This window comes from Bos taurus, chromosome 3 (genome assembly GCF_002263795.3).
Source record: "Bos taurus isolate L1 Dominette 01449 registration number 42190680 breed Hereford chromosome 3, ARS-UCD2.0, whole genome shotgun sequence".
NCBI lineage: Eukaryota > Metazoa > Chordata > Mammalia > Artiodactyla > Bovidae > Bos > Bos taurus.
Genome location: NC_037330.1, coordinates 68,097,070 through 68,115,901, shown reverse-complemented (window position 1 = coordinate 68,115,901; position 18,832 = coordinate 68,097,070). Strand labels below are relative to the sequence as shown.

Here is an 18,832-nt window from a genome sequence, read left to right as displayed (position 1 = left end):
TGTGACCCTATGGACTGCCCATGGAATTCTCCAGACCAGAATACTGGAGTAGGAAGCCTTTCCCTTCTCCAGGGGATTTTGCCAACCCAGGGAGAAAACACAGGTTTCCCACACTGCAGGCAGATTCTTTACCAACTGAGCCACAAAGGAGGCCCAAGAATATTGGAGTGGGTAACCTATCCCCTCTCCAGCAGATCTTGCTGACCCAGGAATCAACTGGGGTCTCCAGCACTGTAGGTGGATTCTTTACCAACTGAGTTTTCAGGGAAACCCCACTGTACCAACTGTTCAGTTCAGTTCAGTCACTCAGTCATGTCCGACTCTTTGCGACCCCATGAACCACAGCACGCCAGGCCTCCCTGTCCATCACCAACTCCAGGAGTCCACCCAAACCCATGTCCATCAAGTCGGTGATGCCATCCAACCATCTCATCCTCTGTTGTCCCCTTCTCCTCCTGCCCTCAATCTTTCCCGGCATCCGGGTCTTTTCAAATGAGTCAGCTCTTCACATCAGGTGGCCAAAGTATTGGAGTTTCAGCTTCAATATCAATCCTCCCAATGAACATCCAGGACTGATCTCCTTTAGGATGGACTGGTTGGATCTCCTTGCAGTCCAAGGGACTCTCAAGTCTTCTCCAACACCACAGTTCAAAAACATCAATCCTTCAGCACTCAGCTTTCTTTATAGTTCAACTCTCACATCCATACATGACCACAGGAAAAACTATCACCTTGACTAGGCGGACCTTTGTTGGCAAAGTAATGTCTCTGCCTTTGAATATGCTATCTAGGTTGGTCATAACTTTCCTTCCAAGGAGTAAGCATCTTTTAATTTCATGGCTGCAATCACCATCTGCAGTGGTTTCGGAGCCCATAAAAATAAAGTCAGCCACTGTTTCCCCATCTATTTCCCATGAAGTGATGGGACCGGATGTCATGATCTTCGTTTTCTGAATGTTGATCTTTAAGCCAACTTTTTCACTCTCCTCTTTCACTTTCATCAAGAAGCTCTTCTTCTTCTTCTTCTTCTTCTAGTTCCTCTTCACTTTCTGCCATAAGGGTGGTGTCATCTGCATATCTGAGGTTATTGATATTTCTCCCAGCAATCTAGATTCCAGCTTATGCTTCCTCCAGCACAGCATTTCTCATGATGTACTCTGCATATAGGTTAAATAAGCAGGGTGACAATATACAGCCTTTCCTTTTCCTATTTGGAACCAGTCTGTTGTTCCATGTCCAGTTCTAACTGTTGTTTCCTGACCTGCATACAGGTTTCTCAGGAGGCAGGTGAGGTGGTCTGGTATTCCCATGTCTTTCAGAATTTTCCACAGTTTATTGTGACCCACACAGTCAAAGGTTTTAAAGTCCAATATTCCCCTCAAATAATTTACCTCAGGATTTATTAAGCCATGTTACTCAGAAACAGTAGATTCAGATAGGCAGGAAATTGCAGCAAAATTCATCATTTTAACCAGAAGTTCAGGGCTGCTTTGTATTTTTAAAATTTCACTATTATGTGTAGCTGATTGCTTGGCTATGGCTGGAGCTAGCTTTGTGATTATCCCAATGGTACTGGAGACCTTAGCAATAAGCTTGGATTCCCAGTTCTCCTTCAGTGAGGTGAAACCATCTCAAGTCTCTGTCTTAATCCTTGTTAAAACTTTTAATTGTTTAAAAATTATTTTTTAAAATCTGTAACTATGTGTGGTGACGAATGATAACTAGACATTGTGGTGACCATTTCAAAGTATATACAAATATCACAGCATTATGTTTTACAACTGAAACTAATATAATGCTGAATGTCAGTTATACCTCAACTTTTCAAAAAGTTATTTTTAAACAGAAATTTTCACTTTGAAAGTGAAACAAGGCTCAGAAAGCATTTTTATCAGAAACAAGTTTGAGTCTGATTCTGTGCTAGAACAATTTCTAAAGGAAAAGCTTGTTTTAACTCAAGTTCCAATTAACTTAAAAAACTAAGGGAAAGTGAGACCTTTCTTTTCTCTTCTAAAAACTAAAAGTGGCAGGAAAAAAATCTCTTATCTACTTAGATATTCTCCTACCTGATTATAATCTTTCATTTGTTTTTCTGCCTTAGTCTTAAGGAAAGTATATGCAGAAGGAATTTCTGATAAGAGAACTAGGAGAGAAAGTCAAAACCTTCCTTTAATTACCTTTATCAGGTTAGCAGGGAACAGGCACCTATGCCTTAGGTAGAGAAAGGTGATTAGCATTCAGAATACTGAAGACTACATCAATTTAGGAAGGGCATGATTTCAAGATAAGTTGAAGGGTAAGTTAGAAAGAAGCAACTTATTTAAGCTTAAGTATAGAACTAGGATCAGATCAAATAGTGATAGCTAATAAGAATTAAGGATTTGGTAGAACTGACTCCCTAATTATACCCAGAGTATTAAGTAGACTCATTATGTTAGAAAGGATCTTGGAGGTCAACCAATCCAACTTTAAATCTTTGGTCACAAGGAACAGATGCCTCCTTCAGCTGACATAAGTCAAAGAGGACAATTTATTAAAATGTTAAGATCCTAGGGCTGAAACGAAGCCATGCCTGGGGAATGAAGTAAACCTAGGGCTGAAAGGAAGCCATGCCTGGGGAATGAAGTAAATCAAAGGAACTTGATCTTTATTTTCAGGACTTAACCCTTTATTTCTTTTTAAAGTTGATGCACATATCCATGTCAATGGCCTAAAACTATTGTTTGAACATGACCACAGCTGAAATTCTAAAAAGTGTTTTGAATGTTAAAGCTATTAACACTTATCTATAAAGTGGTGATAATAACTCTTGTGCTAAAAACACAGCTAGACAGTTATAATCTCTCTCACATGGATTAGAGAAAAAAAATGGGGCCCCCAAAGAAGAGGCAACATGTTCAAGATTTCCTAGATAGTTAACAGTAGAAACAGAAGAACTGAGGTCTTTTGACAGCTGGTCTGTCAGACCAAAATCAATGCAGGTGGTGACTGCAGCCATGAAATTAAAAGATGCTTACTCCTTGGAAGGAAAGTCATGACCAACTTAGACAGCATATTAAAAAGCAGAGACATTTCTTTGCCAACAAAGGTACATCTAGTCAAGGCTATGGTTTTTCCAGTAGTCATGTGTGGATGTGAGAGTTGGACTATAAAGAAAGCTGAGCACCGAAGAATTGATGCTTTTGAACTGTGGTGTTGGAGAAGACTCTTGAGAGTCCCTTAGGCTGCAAGGACATCCAACTAGTCCATCCTAAAGGAGATCAGTCTTGAGTGTTCATTGGAGGACTGATGTTGAAGCTGAAACTCCAATACTTTGGCCACCTGATGCAAAGAGCTGACTCATTTGAAAAGACCTTGATGCTGGGAAAGATTGAAGGCAGGAGGAGAAGGGGATGACAAAGAATCAGATGGTTGGATGGCGTCACTGACTCAATGGACATGAGTTTGTGTAAACTCTGGAAGTTGGTGATGGACAGGGAGGCCTTGTGTGCTGCAGTCCATGTGGTCGCAAAGAGTCGGACATACTGAGCAACTGAACTGAACCAAACTGTCAGACATGTGATGCCTCGGGCAATGCTGAGAATGATGGTAAACAAGAGAGAGCTTAGTTAAAAACCTGAGTTCTCTGATACGACACTCTCTGGGCAAGTCCTTTATATGTTCCCAAACTTTCATTTGTATAATGGAGATATTAATTCTCCCCAAAGGATGGGGTTGTTGTGAGAATTAAACAAAATGACCTATATATTGCCCTTGGCACAATGTCTAGTATATATAAATTATCCATAAATAATAACAATTATTATTTATCAAAAAATATACTTAGCATTTTGCTACTTATCAAATAACCCTGAAACTCAGTGGCTTACAAGAACATTTATTTACCACTCATAGATCTGTGATCAGCTATAACTCTGCTAGATATCAATGAACTTAGCTCTAGTTTAGGGCTCAGATCTGCAGCCTGGGACCCAGATTGAATGAGCACTCTCTGTCTAGGATGTGCTGTTCTCATGATGGAGAGAAGAAATTAAGAAATGGGAAGCATGTAATACTTAAAATCTCTACTGAGAACTGTCTCCTTGTTCACTTCTACTAGAAGTTTATGAGGCAAAGCAAGTCATTTGGCCAAGCCTAAAGCAGCGAGGCAGGAAAGTTACTGACGCACGAGCAAGCCATGTTCAAGGAGGGAACAATCAAAACAACCTAGCACAGGAAAGTTGATAGAAAAACTACGGCCCTTGAGACAAGGGCCTCTATGGTAGCTTGAATAGTCTGAAACTAGAAATCACATGGGCTATCCACAATACCTCACATCCTCAAAATCATGGGCCATTTAGAAAAACCACAGGTCCAGGGAAGGCTACAGTTATTCAGAGTAGAGATTGGGCACATGATGTAATCCCGTCTCCAAGAAGCTTCACTGAGTAGAGGAGATGTTGCTGTAGAGAACATTTAGTTCAGCATTTCTTGACCAGAAAGCAACTGCAAAGTGTTCATGTCTTTAAAGCAGCAATGGTATCCATTTTCATGTCCAAGAATAATAATTTAAAACCCTTGGTAAGTTAAATGTTTATGTAAAAACTGTTTCCTTTTTAAGTGGAGCAAGTTGAGAGCCTTTGGGTGTATACCAAGGATGTTTGCTTAGAGACTACACGGAGATTAGATGGCATTTGCTCATGACTTGTAACTTAGTTTATAACACAGCTGAACACCACTGGGTACCTCCAATAGCCTCACACATTTTTTAATTGTTTTTATTCTTCGTCATATATTGTTTACATTTTTCTCAGTTCTGAATTAATGAGGAATTTAATGAGGAAGTAAAAATATAATTCTGCCACTTTTCCCCTGGATACTTTTGCCAGATCCATAAATTTCCTTCAGCTGAAAAAACTAGGTATATAAAACATCAAGGTATCTCTAATAATTCAAAACATAATGTAAAAAAGATAAATAAATCAGCGTTAGTTGTGCATCCTGTCTCTAACCAATAATTTATTATGGAAATTAAGTACTGATGATGCTTTGAGGTTTGCTCCAGATTAGAAGGCAAAGCAGAACTATTCTGTATTCTGGTTACTCGCATACCTCAGTGCACAGTCCCATAGCCTCCTGCCTGAAAGGTGTCCTCCTGTTCCTTTATCTGCTTGGTCTTTACTCTTAGTCTGGAGCTCAGCTCTTACCTCCTACCTTCCCCAGTTCCCTCCAGCACAATCTGTTGCTCTTCCCTCAGTATTCTCGTAACACCTGTAAGGGGATTACTCTCTCGATAACCCTATTTTTGAAACCAGTCACTGAGTGTTTCCCCACCTTGACCTTGAGTTGAGATCAAGGGCAGCTTGGTCTTTCCAGTGCCTGGCACAGTGCCTCACACCTACAGCGCACTCACCAAATCTTTCTTTAATGGATGAAGGTAAGCAGAATCAAAGCTTGATAAGATTAGAAACTGGAGAGGATGTGGGGAGAGCATTTCAGGAAGAAGGAAAATGTACACAAGTCAAGAGAAAAAAAGGCAGAATCTGATAGGTACAAGATGTACTAAGGAGCCATAAATGGAACCATGTGACTAGACTTGGGAGTTCAGAAAGAGTAGGGGGGTTATGTTTGTTGGGGAAGGGCCCCAAGAGGTACCCGTTGTCTTAGTCTGCTTGGGCTCCTATAATAGAATACCATACTTTAATTCCTATTAAAGAACAGGAATTCATTTTCTAATAGTGTTGGAAGCTGGCAGCCTGAGATTAAGGTGCCAACATGGTCGGTTTCTGGTGAGAATCTCCTTCTGGCTTGTGGCCTTCTTGCTATGTCCTCATGTAACATGAAGGGTCATCTGGTCTCTCCCTCTTCATATAAGGACAATGGTGCCATCAGTAGGACGCTAACTTCATGACCTCATGTAAACCTAATTACCTCCAAAGACCCCATCTCCAAACACCATCAAAACGAGGGTAAAGACTTAAACATAAAATTTTGGAGGGGATACAATTCAGCCAATACTGAGTGGTTAAGGATCTAGTCCTGCTTTAATGAAGTGGTCCAAAGAGACCTCCATTATCCATCCCTGTCATTCCTGAGGTTCCATTGTTCATTTAAAAAATTGAATGAAATCCCAGAAACCAACGTTTCCAACTGAAGGGGCTTTAAAGCCCAAGGGGAGGAGCAAAATAACCTTCTAATTTCTGAGATGAATGAACAAAGTAATTTTTGTGAGTGGTATCTTCTATTTCTACAGCAGCCATAAATCATACCTTTGGGAGCTGAACCATTTTACTTTTAAATGTGCATTTTGCAAAGAACACAGTAATTTCTGATTATGCTCCTTTTGCACAATTTTGTTGCATTCATCACTAGTCAGAGTCCTGTTGATTCTATGTTAGGAAAACTATTTGTTATATTTACAAACCAAGTGTCTACTGATTAGCTCAGGCATTTTTGCATTAGCTGATCCGGATGGTAGTACAGTCTTAAAGATTTATGGCTTTCTCCATTTGCCCATGGTCCATATTTCATTATTTTCCAGACCTAGACTCTTTTTGTCAAGTGCATTCTTTTTGGAATCTTCCTCAGTATGGCATTTTTATCCATTTGAAAAGTTTATGTCCATCTGTAAATGATTCAAGCCCAGATGGAGAATTCTGCCACCTGATTTGCAGAAAGTTGTTGCTGCCTAAAGATTTGCTGGGCACATCCCATTGATAGATAGTACAAATATATACTGTTAATATAATGGGCAAACTCCAGAGTATTACCATAGCTCCCAACTATCGAATGATATACAAAAATATATGACTTGGGGACAGCTGAAATTGTTTCCACACTTTGAGCTCTGCTTCCATTAGACTGGTTCACAATATTAGATTGAATCCCAAGGTGCTACTGATAATCATCAGCTGTTTTTCCTGGCCAGTGTCTTTGTTTAAATATATTCTTTCATTATCCATGTGCTTTTGAAAAAAATAGAAGAATGTTTTTAATTGAATAATCTGTATTCTGCCAGATGCTCCTTCTCCCTAGGAAGGTATATAGAAACTTACTTTACTATTTTTATTTATCCTGCCAGTGTAGTATATTGATGAGAGAACTGAGGTCCAATAGTGTTAAAATAAGATATGAAATATTGATTAAGTCTTTTTTAAAATTCCCTTTTTGCTCCTGAGTATAGCAGATTTCAGCAGAAACTGCTGCCACAATTGTGCTCTCCAGTAAACCTTCATTGTAGGAAGGGTTTGGATCCCCTTTGGGCTTTGATAAATGATTATTACGCTTTTGAAATTTTTACTTGGAATGCCCTGAGCCTTGTTTGCATTGGATCGTAGAAGAAATGGATTAGAAACAGTAGAAACAAAGGCCCCCAAAGGAACCATTCTGTGAAGAGGTGGCAGCCACAGAGATGGAGGCAACTGGACTCCTCATCCTTGTTCCCTGACAGTGGCTTCCCTTCTGCATTGCACAGCACCCATTGTAGGCTAGGGACTTCCCTTTAGGTTTAGGCCAAGTATGTTGATTCTTAGGGCTGTGTTGCAAGGTAAGATAATAATTCAGTATACACCAGACCTGAATGGCTTCAGATAGACTTGTCAAGATGCTTGGCTAGGTAAGGAAAGCCAGTGGGACAGTGAGCAGAAAGTATGGGAATGTACATAAGGAGAGCCTGGATTTGGGGTCAGAGACATCCCCATGGCAAATCTCTCTCGGCCAAAGACCATGCACCAGCAAGTGAAGAAGTCTACTGTCCTCTTAAAGCTCAGAGGAGCTTGGAACAAAGAGGAATCTGGTGAAATGTGCAAGAGAACTTCTTACACAGGGCATACACCACAACAGAGAATTATCGCATCTAAAGCAGGCCAAGATTTAAAAAACCCTGATATAGGGAAAGTGCTATTATATTGCCCATCGAAGTATAAGCTTCTTGAGTTCAGAATCCAAGTCATTGAGCTAATGGTGCTCAATAATTAGAGCATCCTGCGTATGTGTGTGTGTTTAGTCACTCAGTCATGAGAGCATTCTGTAAATAGACCAGTTCATTGTAAGTCAGCTTTCTTTTGAAAAGTAACCATTTCTGTTTCCTCAGTTCCTCCTCCGAAATTATCCCAAAGGGACATGTCACTCACTAGAAAGTTCCAGCTCTCCAGGCATTAGGAGAAAAATGCTTCACAATATGTTTCCAGAAATGAGAAGATGAGGGAACATGCTCAGAAGCAAGGGTGCAGGTGAATGAAGATATTGGGATTGGTAAAAAAAATAAGGCTAGCATGACAGACAACATACACCTGTGGCCATGTGATGGCCTTTAGCATCGAGGAACAGGGGTAAACATCAAGGGGCATGGTAACTTATATTTTATTGGTAATAAAGTAGATGAAAAATCATATTTTAAATGATATGCCTTCAAGCATGTGCTACATCAAGGTGTTGACAGCATCATTTTTCCAAGAGATGAGCAAGTAAATTTTAGCAGTTTCCAAGTGGTAAGTGTCTTGATTACCAAGGAGCAGTGGGATGGGAAGTTGCCTGGTGAAACAAATGATTGATAGCTTCCTTTTAACACTCTTGCCTTCCCCCTCCTCCCCCTCCCCCAACATGGCTCATTATTCTGCTGCATTAATTTAAGCTTTCCTATTGTACTGAATTAGGGGCTAACATTCTCTTATCATCCCTATGGGAATCTTGATTGTTTATTTGTAGGTGACAATAATTGTTTTTATCGATCCCCAATTGTGGAAGGTATAAAAAGTGCCATGGCTGATGGCCAGCTAGTACACAGTGCTATGTGCATGACTGACAAATTACAAGACAATATTTGGCCCAAGAGGTGACCCTTTTGGAATTTTTTAAGGCATCTGATAGTTATCACTAGGTCTCTCCAAGCTAAGAAGCATAAACAACTTCACATGTATCAGCTCAAGTCTTTTTGTTGCTAATTCTATTGAAACCTCCAAAAGGTCAACTGGGGTGTAAAATTTATACTTCCTCCTTTCTAGTATACCCACACAGCAGGACAGTTTAGAAATGGTGCAGCTATAAGAATTCCCAGATGCAGTGCCATCCAGGCCAGCGAATTCCCTTAGGAACCCAGATCATCAGGGCATTTATTTGGAGTGAAGTGAAAGTTGCTCAGTCGTGTCCGACTCTTGGCGACCCCATGGACTATATAGTCCATGACATTCTCTAGGCCAGAATACTGGAGTGGGTAGCCTTTCCCTTCTCCAGGGGATCTTCCCAACCCAGGGATTGAACCCAGGTCTCCCTCATTGCAGGCGGAAACTTTACCAACTGAGTCACAAGGGAAGCCCCTTTATTTATTTGGAAGAATTCCTCTATTAATCCAGCAGCTACCATTCTTCCACTGAAAGTATCATTATATGGATATTAGCTGGAAGTATTGCAAAGAAACCACTTTGCTAGCCCAGGCAAAGTATTATGGGTAGGAAACCTTATATGATTTTTACATCCCAAATATGTCAAAGGCACCGGGGGCAGGTGGGGGTGGAAATGCAACTCTTTAATTAAGTGATGGTTGTAGGACAGGGCACTTGGGCCGTATGAACCTCGTAGTCTGAATCAAATGCAACACAGCTTGCTCGAAGAGCTTTTGAGCTAATTATTATTCTCTCTCTCCAGAAACAAAATAAATCAGTTGAAGCTTAAAAGCCATCGATATCAGAAATGGGGTAAAATTTTCCTTATTAGGTGGAGAGATGGAAAGATCTTTGACCAGAGGCCAAACCCTGAAATTCTTGACCCTCTTTTCCTGTAGTAAAGAGAAGACAATCAAATAGAGAAATCACTTTGACAATTGTACCCTATTTATCCTTTGAGGGTTCTGCTAGGAAAGCCTAGCTGTTGGACTCTCAGAAACAACTATGTGGGTTGGACCAGAAAGAGCCAGGGGAGCTTATTTTGCCGAGTAGGAGTCCATATGTCCCATGAGCGATCCTCCCTTTGTCTCGGGGCTCTGAGGCCATCTTGGTTCTTGACAGCTACTATGTGGAGGGACCAGCTCCTAGAAAAACACCTAAAAAGAAAACCGATTTGACTTAATTCAGATTTTTTTCTCACTCAAATTAATCTTTACCCTCAATGGTATGGTGGTGTCTTTGGTTTTAGACAGCCATTTCAGCACCTTCTATGAGCAATTGTGTGAAAGAGAAAGATATGGAAAGTTTTCCATATTTGGAGAGAAGAGCTACCTTCCCTCCAAAAGTTGAGGGAAGGTAGCCACCACCACTGCCAGATAAAACTGTACGCCCTTTCTATATATACCCCAGGCACTCCAAGGCATTCCCATGTTACAAATGTGCATTTATTGTGACCTGACCAATTGTGTTATATGCTTGTTAATTACACACTCTACATGGATGGAGCATGGAACTGCCACATGGCTAAAGATGAAAACAGATTGACTATCATGAGTGATGATCACAGAATCGTTTGATTTTAAAATGAGAGTAAACCTTAGATAAGCCTTAGTTAAACTATCTCATTTTAGGGAAAAGGAAACTAAGATGCCCCAAAGAAGCTAAGTTGTCCAAAGCTTCACATTTCAGTCATGTCACAGCTGGAATGGGAAACCAGATACCCTCACTCAGTTCTTTACTGTGCTTGGTATTAACTCTGAAACACACAGGTTCTGCTTTGTTACCCTATATTGTGATTAATTGCTTTAACATGTGTGGCCTCCCCCACTAGACTGTGTGCTCTTTAAGAAAATGTTCGATATTCATCACCAACTTCTAGTATAGTCGGTAGCACATAATAGGATTCCAATGAATGTTTGTTAAAAAAGGTGAATAAGTGGGTAAATATGTGAGACCTGTCATTTTTCATCATGTGCAAATAAATGCTGTAATTTTTTATGATCATTACTAATGCTTGGTCAGCCTACTAATGAAGAATGGATAGGGAGGATTGGAAGGTAGAAAAGTAGAAAGAAAAAGGCAAGAAGAGGGGAAAAATACAATTCAACAGGAAGAATAACTGGGAAAAAAAAATCAGTATGTAGATAAAATTTCTAGATTTGATTTAGGAGCTTTTGGTCAAGACTCTTGTCTATTCTGATCTCTCCCAATTTTCAGATGACTTTTTCAGCAGATGGTGCTTTAAGCACTTCCCATTATTGCTGCTCCTCCTCAGACACCAGAATTGCAGGATTGACTGCAGGTTGCATTGTATTATAGGCAAAGTTGCTCTCTTCTATCTTCCCCTCCCTGTGGTGGGTCTTCCCACCAATTTGGCACTTGTTCCTAACCCATGCTGCTGCAACTGTTCCTGTCACAGAGGGAAAGTGCATGTAACTCAATGTGGTACTGTTTCTGGAATGTTTTCCATTTAGAAGACACACCAGGAGATACAAAGGAAGTCATTTTACATATTGGCATTTCAGACTCGGTGACAAATAGGCAGAGGGGGTGGATACAGATGCACTGGGTTTGTTTCTCTTTGCAAATCAACCAAAGTTGATGAAAATAAAGGCTAAAAATCCAGTTATCAACCCTCTCTGTGAGTTCCTTGCTCCTGAAATGCTTACCTGTTGAGATTTGATACTAAGTGGTGCCTGCTTATAAAAGAATAAGAGGCTTCAGGGGCCTAACTGTAGCACACTGATGGCTTGGTCCTGGAGAACTGCGGCAAGGATGTTGGACATCAGTGGGGAAAACCGCTGGCGGGAGGGCTGTGCCAGTGGTGAAGTGGAGGAGAAGAGATGACAGTGCGCCAGTTTACCAAGACATCTAGGTGGAAGATCGGAAATTTAGTCTTTTTTAGAAAGTGGTGCTACACAGTTGCCAAACAACCTGGGGAGACCCAGATGCCCCTATGGGGAAAGTTTTAAGGAGATTGGCAGTCATCTGTTTTGGATAGATTGGGTTGTCTTGGCCAAAGACGAATATGGAGATCCAGCTTTTCATCCAACATTCCCTTGAACCATTTGCAACTTGACAGACTCCTCAAATCAGCACTTTTCTAATTTCTCTATCCCTTCAGTCATTCTACTTCCCATCTCTTTCTTAAACATACAAGCACACATCCTCATATCTGTGATATTGAACACTTCCTGGAACACTCTTCCATCATATGGTCTGTTGAGCAAGTGGCATCTGTTGCTTATCATCAGGAGTAGAAGTCCAAACACTTCTGCCCACTGTATCTTGGTATTGGAGTCACCAAAGAAAACACAACACAGTCAAGCACTGCATGGAACAGTGCTCTCCTCACATAAAGAAGAGAGACAGAGCAAGACCAGCTGTAAGAGTGGACATCAGTACACGGTCAGCAGGTCCCTCCCAGCAGCTGACACAGGACTGTTGGCCTGCGTGCAACCCTCTTGTACCACAGAACAAAGGACCCCATCCCCTTTTTGCAGGGAACAGTTATAGCAGTGAGGTTGGCCAGGTGCTATATGTCACTTAAGCAGAGCAAAGGAGTACACACTGAGTGTGAAACAGAAGAGGCTACTCTCACACAAGGTGGTACGTCCAGCACAGGCTGTGAAAACTCCTTGGTTAGGAAGTGTTCCAGGCCCAAGGCCTATTCTTAGGTGACCAAGAGGGGTTGAAAGACTGCCCACATGAGGCTGCCTTCCCAGTAGGCCCATATGGTTTCTTCCCATTCACCTCTCCTGCCCTCTCTTTTCCCCGTATCTTTGTGTCTATTATCAAAAAGGCCTTCCCTGATCAACATTTATAACATAGCCATCTTCAGATCCAATCCTCTAGCCTCTGTGAAGACAAAAAGCCTTGTTTTGATACTTACTGTGTTTATATATCTGTGTCATCTACAGCAGTGATGGGCACATAGTAGGTGCTCAGTTAAAACATGTTCAGGAGATTGGTAACACAGGTCTTATAAAGGAAAAATCTTGTCTCGTGATGCCAGGAAAACAGTGAAGGAAAACTTTTCAAATGCTTTCACAGACCAAGTCATTCACTTACACTGCATCCAATTTCCACTTAGAAGCCCAGCAAGCCTCCAAGGAAGTGATATGTCCAGGTAAGTAAGATAACACCATTATCATTCAGCTCCCATCAGGGCTCCAAGCAACTTGAGAAAACCTGTCCTCTGATATACAGCACTAATTTGTGTCTTACGGAAAGTCAAATAAATTATTTTTCACCTGAAGGGAGCAGGATTATTTGACTCCAGATATTTGCCATATGGCTTCTCTTCCATACAACATAGCTTCTAGGCTTAAGGTAGTAAGAGTGAGAGTATGCCTATAAACTATTCAGAGATAATTCAAAATAAGTGTGTATCTTTGACAGATTGTCAAGTTTCCTTATGTTTTTTCCTGATAACAAGTGCTATGTTTTTGATGAAAGGTTGCTCACTTCTCCTCACACTTCGCTGTTGCTCTGTGTATGTCTTCTGTGTTGTTTTGTTTGTTGTTTGTTTCTTTCATTCCCCCCACAGAGTCCAGTCTGGCTCCTATCTCAGCACGGGGTGGTTCACCTTCATTCTGGCCATGGATGCCTGTTACGGCATTCACGTCTACGGGATGATAAATGACACCTACTGCAAGTAAGATCACAGGAAGTTATTTTTATGCATCTCCAATTCTGATATCTTGTCAAAATATCACAATTCATTTTAATACCATAAATCTGAGAAACAGAGAGAGCAACAATTTTTTTCCTGGCATTCTTTGCTGACATGACATTTTATTGTCAGTGCATCAAGTTGTGACTTTTAGGGATGATAAAAAGAAAAATATTTACCACAGTCTAATGTCAAATGTCAGAAGGAACATTTTTCCCTTAGTCTGTGGCATGTCAGGGACTTCTGGCTTGAAAATACAGAACAAGTTCAATGGTTATTTAATTTGCAGAACAGGTTTGTTGTTTCTTCTGCTCTAATGGTTGATGAATGGCTATCTACTCAATGGTTGTATTTGATCTTGAAGGACGAAATGTCCTGAAGCCTCAGAGAAGCTGATACCCTAACAAGAATTCCTGGAAATTATATTTCACTGCTAAGTGAGTAATCTGTCAGATCCTTATTTAAAATGCATGTGTTTATCCACAGTATATCCCTGCTGGTAGGATAGTTTCTAATTAGGTAATAAAACAAACCTTCCATGCTTCATCAAGGTAATGAAATAGATTTCCCTACCAACAATTGGCACAGTATCATTCAGAGAGTGTTCTAATCGTATTGTCAAATGGTACCTAAGCCACAGTCTTCATAATCAAATATTTCTACTTTAACTGTAAGCATAATGGAGCACAGATGAACCAAATATCTTACTCTGAAAATCATTAAGCTTCCTCAAGCTCTGCTAAAGCAATCAGCTTATCCAAAGTTTGTTTCCATTATACACCATTTCCTCCCTCAAAGAATGGCTCTATGTTTGCATATAATTGGTGTGATGCATAAATTTTATTTGATTTATTAAAGCACTAAGGGCCTAGTATGTCTTTCTAAAAGCTTTTGTGTATAATAGCTTTTAACTGAGTTCATGGACAAGAATCAGGCATGGGTTTGCAAGTAATGCATTTACTGGGCACATAATGGATTCTAATAAATGAGTGCTTCATTTTTCATCTCAGTCTTTCTCTCCTTTTCTTTGTTTCTTTTCTAGGACAGAAGGGTATAGAAAAGTCCCCTACCATTACTATGAACAAGGAAGAGATGAATGCGATGAATATTTTCTTCATGAACATGCGCCATATGGGGGGCATAGGTTTATCACCGAAAAGAAAGTGTTTGCTAAGTGGGCCAAGAAACACAGGATAATATTTACACACCCAAACTGGACAGTGTCTTGATGTCGGCTTTTCTGACCTGGCCACACCACTTGACATGATCATGATGCTGAGATTGTGATGCTAATGACGCTGATGCTGATGATGGTGATGATAAAGACAACAACAATGATCAAGTTTCTGTACATTCTCAGATACGGATGGTGATTCTACCTGTAATTTGAACTTGGGATTTTGTGGAGGCTGGTTGTGCTCATTACGTTCTTTCTGAAGGTTCAACATTACATATTGCACTTTATAATTTAACTGGAATTGAAATGAAGGCCAGTAATATGACAACAGTGACCTAAGAAATTGGAAGATTATCCTTCAAGATAGCTGCCCAGGATTCTTGGACGGTGAATAACTTCCAAAATCCCTGGGATTTGGCCTCATGAGGCAAGGTTACTGATTCTAGTCTCTTGAGCCTGAGCAGCTCCACCATCTTGAAGAATGATTGATTGTCAAACACTGACCCAAGAAACGCTCTCTGGGTAAACTTGCCACAGTGACAGCTTGGCTTTGGGGCAGGGAAGAAACCTCTTTCTGACTTCCCCTCTTCCAACAGTACCTCCAACAGATAAAGCCTCAGGCCATTTCCTTATTAATGAGGAAGATACCATGGACATCCTACCCATCAGGATTACTTGACGATCTCAAACACTTCGTTCAGAATGGGCCAGCTAGCAAATCTTGATGAATTTCTACTCTCGTCACTCCATTCTTACTACCCCCCCCCCAATATAACTAAACATATTACTAGAATGATCTGTATTAATGTTTAGTTATTTTTGGTCAAGTCCTAAATATTTCAGAAAGCTATTTAACATATAATATACCAACACTGTAATAACATATACTGTGAAAACATTCTTAAAACATAACCAAAAGGGTTTACTAACTCTACTACAACATCCAACAACACAAAATTTGATGCTTTTTAAAATCATGACACAGGGAAAGCAAAGCATATTTTTACATCAATTTGTATCCTACCATACTTCATAATATATATTTGTATATTCAAATTTCTATTTTATAGGCCCGAGATGTGTCTCTCCACACATTACATTATCATTGCCAAGTGCCAACTGTTAGACATGGAGAGGAAATGATTTCTTGTATTTAATTTGACTGGAGCTTTTGCCTTCTTGGGGGTTTATTTTCCCCAGAGTGTATCAATTGCTATACCACAATAACACAATAATAATGACCTTGATGTCCAAAGTGCTTTGTCATGTAGAGTCTTTCACATATGCTGTCTCATGTGACACCCGTGACCACCCCACTGGGCTATTACCTACACATTCTGACATACTAGCAGATGATCTGTGATTTGTTAATTGCTCTAATATATTCCAGGTTGCTCCCCTTGCTAATATTTGTATAGAGTAGCATTTGTGTAGACTAGCAACCAATTGATTTCAGTGCCAAATAAATGTATTATATCAAGATTATGCAGAAAGTATCCCAAGGATGGTCTTGGCCATAGACTAGGACCCCTGTGAACAAAGGATACTTTTGATTTTTTTCCCATAACTCCATTTAGGTGGGGAAAAGATGAGGTAAAGGGACAACAGGAAGGAATAGAAGCCAAGAAATACAGTTTCTTGTCTCCATCTTAAGATTACTTTGTTCTCCAGACACTCGTTGCTTGTCAAATATTAGAGGGTTAAATTACTGAGAGAGGAGCTCAGAGACCAAAGACATCCTTACCAGTATTCAGAGGACAAAGCTGGGTTCAACTCAGCCTGTTTTGGAGGCTGCAAGTGATGATAACTTTTCAACTCAGGAGCTCTCTGTAGGTCTCTACCAATGCTAAATCCCACCATTAGCTGTCCTTGAAATGGGTCCTCTTGTGCAAAATCCTCTTTCCTGTTCTCTTCTGCCATTTCAATACCTCAGTACTCGCATCCATAAAAATGACCAAGTGCCACTTTCATTGTTGAAATTGTTATTGTTGTTTTTCTTTTGCTGTTTCCTCATGTGATTTTCAGTTGTATGTATGTTAGTTTTAGCAAGCTAATGATGGATAGAAATGCCCACTCAAAGAAAAATAAACAGATGAAAATGTCACAGTTGTAATACAGACTGTTTTTCCCCCCTGTTGTGATACAGAAGTTCCACTTTTAAATAAAAAGGAAACCTGGGTTATCAGAGTGTTTCAAGGAATGACATAATGTAGTTGATTTAGTTTTCTGGTAAATGGAAGGCCAACCCTATTTGTTTTACTGAGAAACTTCAAAAAACATCCGTGTTCTCCTGCCTCACTGTGATGGTCTGTGAATGGAGACTTCTGCAAAGCTCTGTATCCCTCAGTCTGTGATGGTAGATATGTGTAGAATAGGCAGTGTTTCCTTTGGAAGGGTAAGGGGGCACCTCTCCTTCCCTTTTTTTTCCTTAAACCCATTTTATACTTTTTATTGTTGTCTCGTTATCTCCTTTTTCTGCTAAGATTGGGAAACAAAAATCAGATTATTCTTATTTATTGTGTAGGCCTAATTGAATGACTTCCAGTGCCATCACCATTTTGATAGAATTACGTGACTTATTTTTCTTTGCAGTCTTAACATTCTCTGCTTCCATTTCCTGTTCTTTTTAAAATTATTGTATTATTCTTATTGTTGTTTTATTTATTTCTACTTTTTGGCTATGCCCCATGACATGTAAGATCTTAGTTCCCTGACCAGTGATCAGACTTGCATCCCCTGCATTGGAAGCACAGAGTCTTAACTGCTGGGCTACTAGGAAAGTCTCATTTACCCTGAGCTTTCTACTGCTAGCGGAAATACAAAGTCTAATTTGTCCTATGTTGAGAAATTTCCCACCTAAGGTTTACTGATAGAGAAGCGAATGGTAAAGGAGCAAAATTCAAGGACAGAACTTTTTGTGCAAATTTCTGGTCCACATCACAGGTTCTAGTTAACTAAAAAGGGATTTTTCCCAGCATTTAAACATTGAAAAATTTGACTAAACTTATTTATCAATGATATGTATGTATCTCAGAAGTTAATTAATATTTGTAAAAAATAAAAATATTTCCATATCAGGCTCTAGGCAAATGGACTCTGGAAAATGGCCACGATTTTCTGAAATGAACATAAAAATGTGCAAACTAAAAATAATAAAGTAAATATTATTTTTAACTCTGCAGAATCCTTGATGAAAAGCAATAAAATTTTAAAAGGGTTTTTAAAATTAACATTTGAATCCTTTCTAAGTTATAAGTAGTAGTTATTTATATGGTAGTAATGTTAGAAATCTTTTAAAATATACGATTTTACATTGTTATCAAATCTATCAAAGAAAAACCAATTTGGAAGGCTGTTTGTATATATGCACATAGAGTCTCTGTGTATATATGTGTATTCATGTGTGTTTGTGTGTATACAAAGGTATACAGGCAAACCTGTATTTCTCACTGATATGTATGAATTATAGAAAATCTAGTTTAGACTTGATCTGAAATTTGTTGGGTTACATTTTGAATGTTGAAGAAAAAAGAAGATCCAGATTAAATGTACTGATTGCTAAGAGTATGTAAAACACAATCAGCAGCTGGCCAAAAGAATAAAGCTAGAGAAGCTGCTACATCCAGAACTGAGGACACAATTATATGCCACGGCAGTCACAAATCAGACCTGGAAGTACAGCAATCTGTATCACAGGCTCTGCCGATTGCAGCTCAGCTAAAGTCACATTGAAAAACATCGCATCAAGCTCCATTCACACTGACGTGAATGAACACTGGTCCCCTTATTCAAATAAGCCTGTCTTTACCATAAGCAAACTCTGATTTGCATGATGTTTATTATATGGCTAGAGAACTGTGACCATTGTGAAAAAGAGAAAATTATATAAGGAGATTGCTCCTTGAAGATTTGGAATGAATCAGCTCACGTGGGAACGAGAGTCTGACCTGGGGACCTCACTGACCTTTCCAGAAGTATAAAGCCACTAGAAGGGAATCACTCATTACTTCCTTAGAAAACAAAAACAAAAAACACTAAAGTACTTCACCTGGTGGTGTTAACTGGACATTAATTGTAAGCTCAGTTTAATTTCAATAAGCAAGAAAATATAATCAGATGACT

The 18,832-nt window shown here is 39.7% G+C and overlaps 1 protein-coding gene across 1 annotated transcript in view; it reads left to right on the top strand.

Moving 5' to 3' along the window:
- ST6GALNAC3 (ST6 N-acetylgalactosaminide alpha-2,6-sialyltransferase 3) overlaps positions 1-16,814 on the top strand; it is a 628,280-nt gene extending 611,466 nt beyond the window's left edge. The window contains 2 exon segments of the mRNA XM_003585887.6: positions 13,408-13,515; positions 14,576-16,814. Coding sequence (XP_003585935.3) covers positions 13,408-13,515; positions 14,576-14,762 — 295 coding nt within the window. The 3' untranslated portion in view covers positions 14,763-16,814.
- The last annotated feature ends 2,018 nt before the right edge of the window (positions 16,815-18,832 follow it).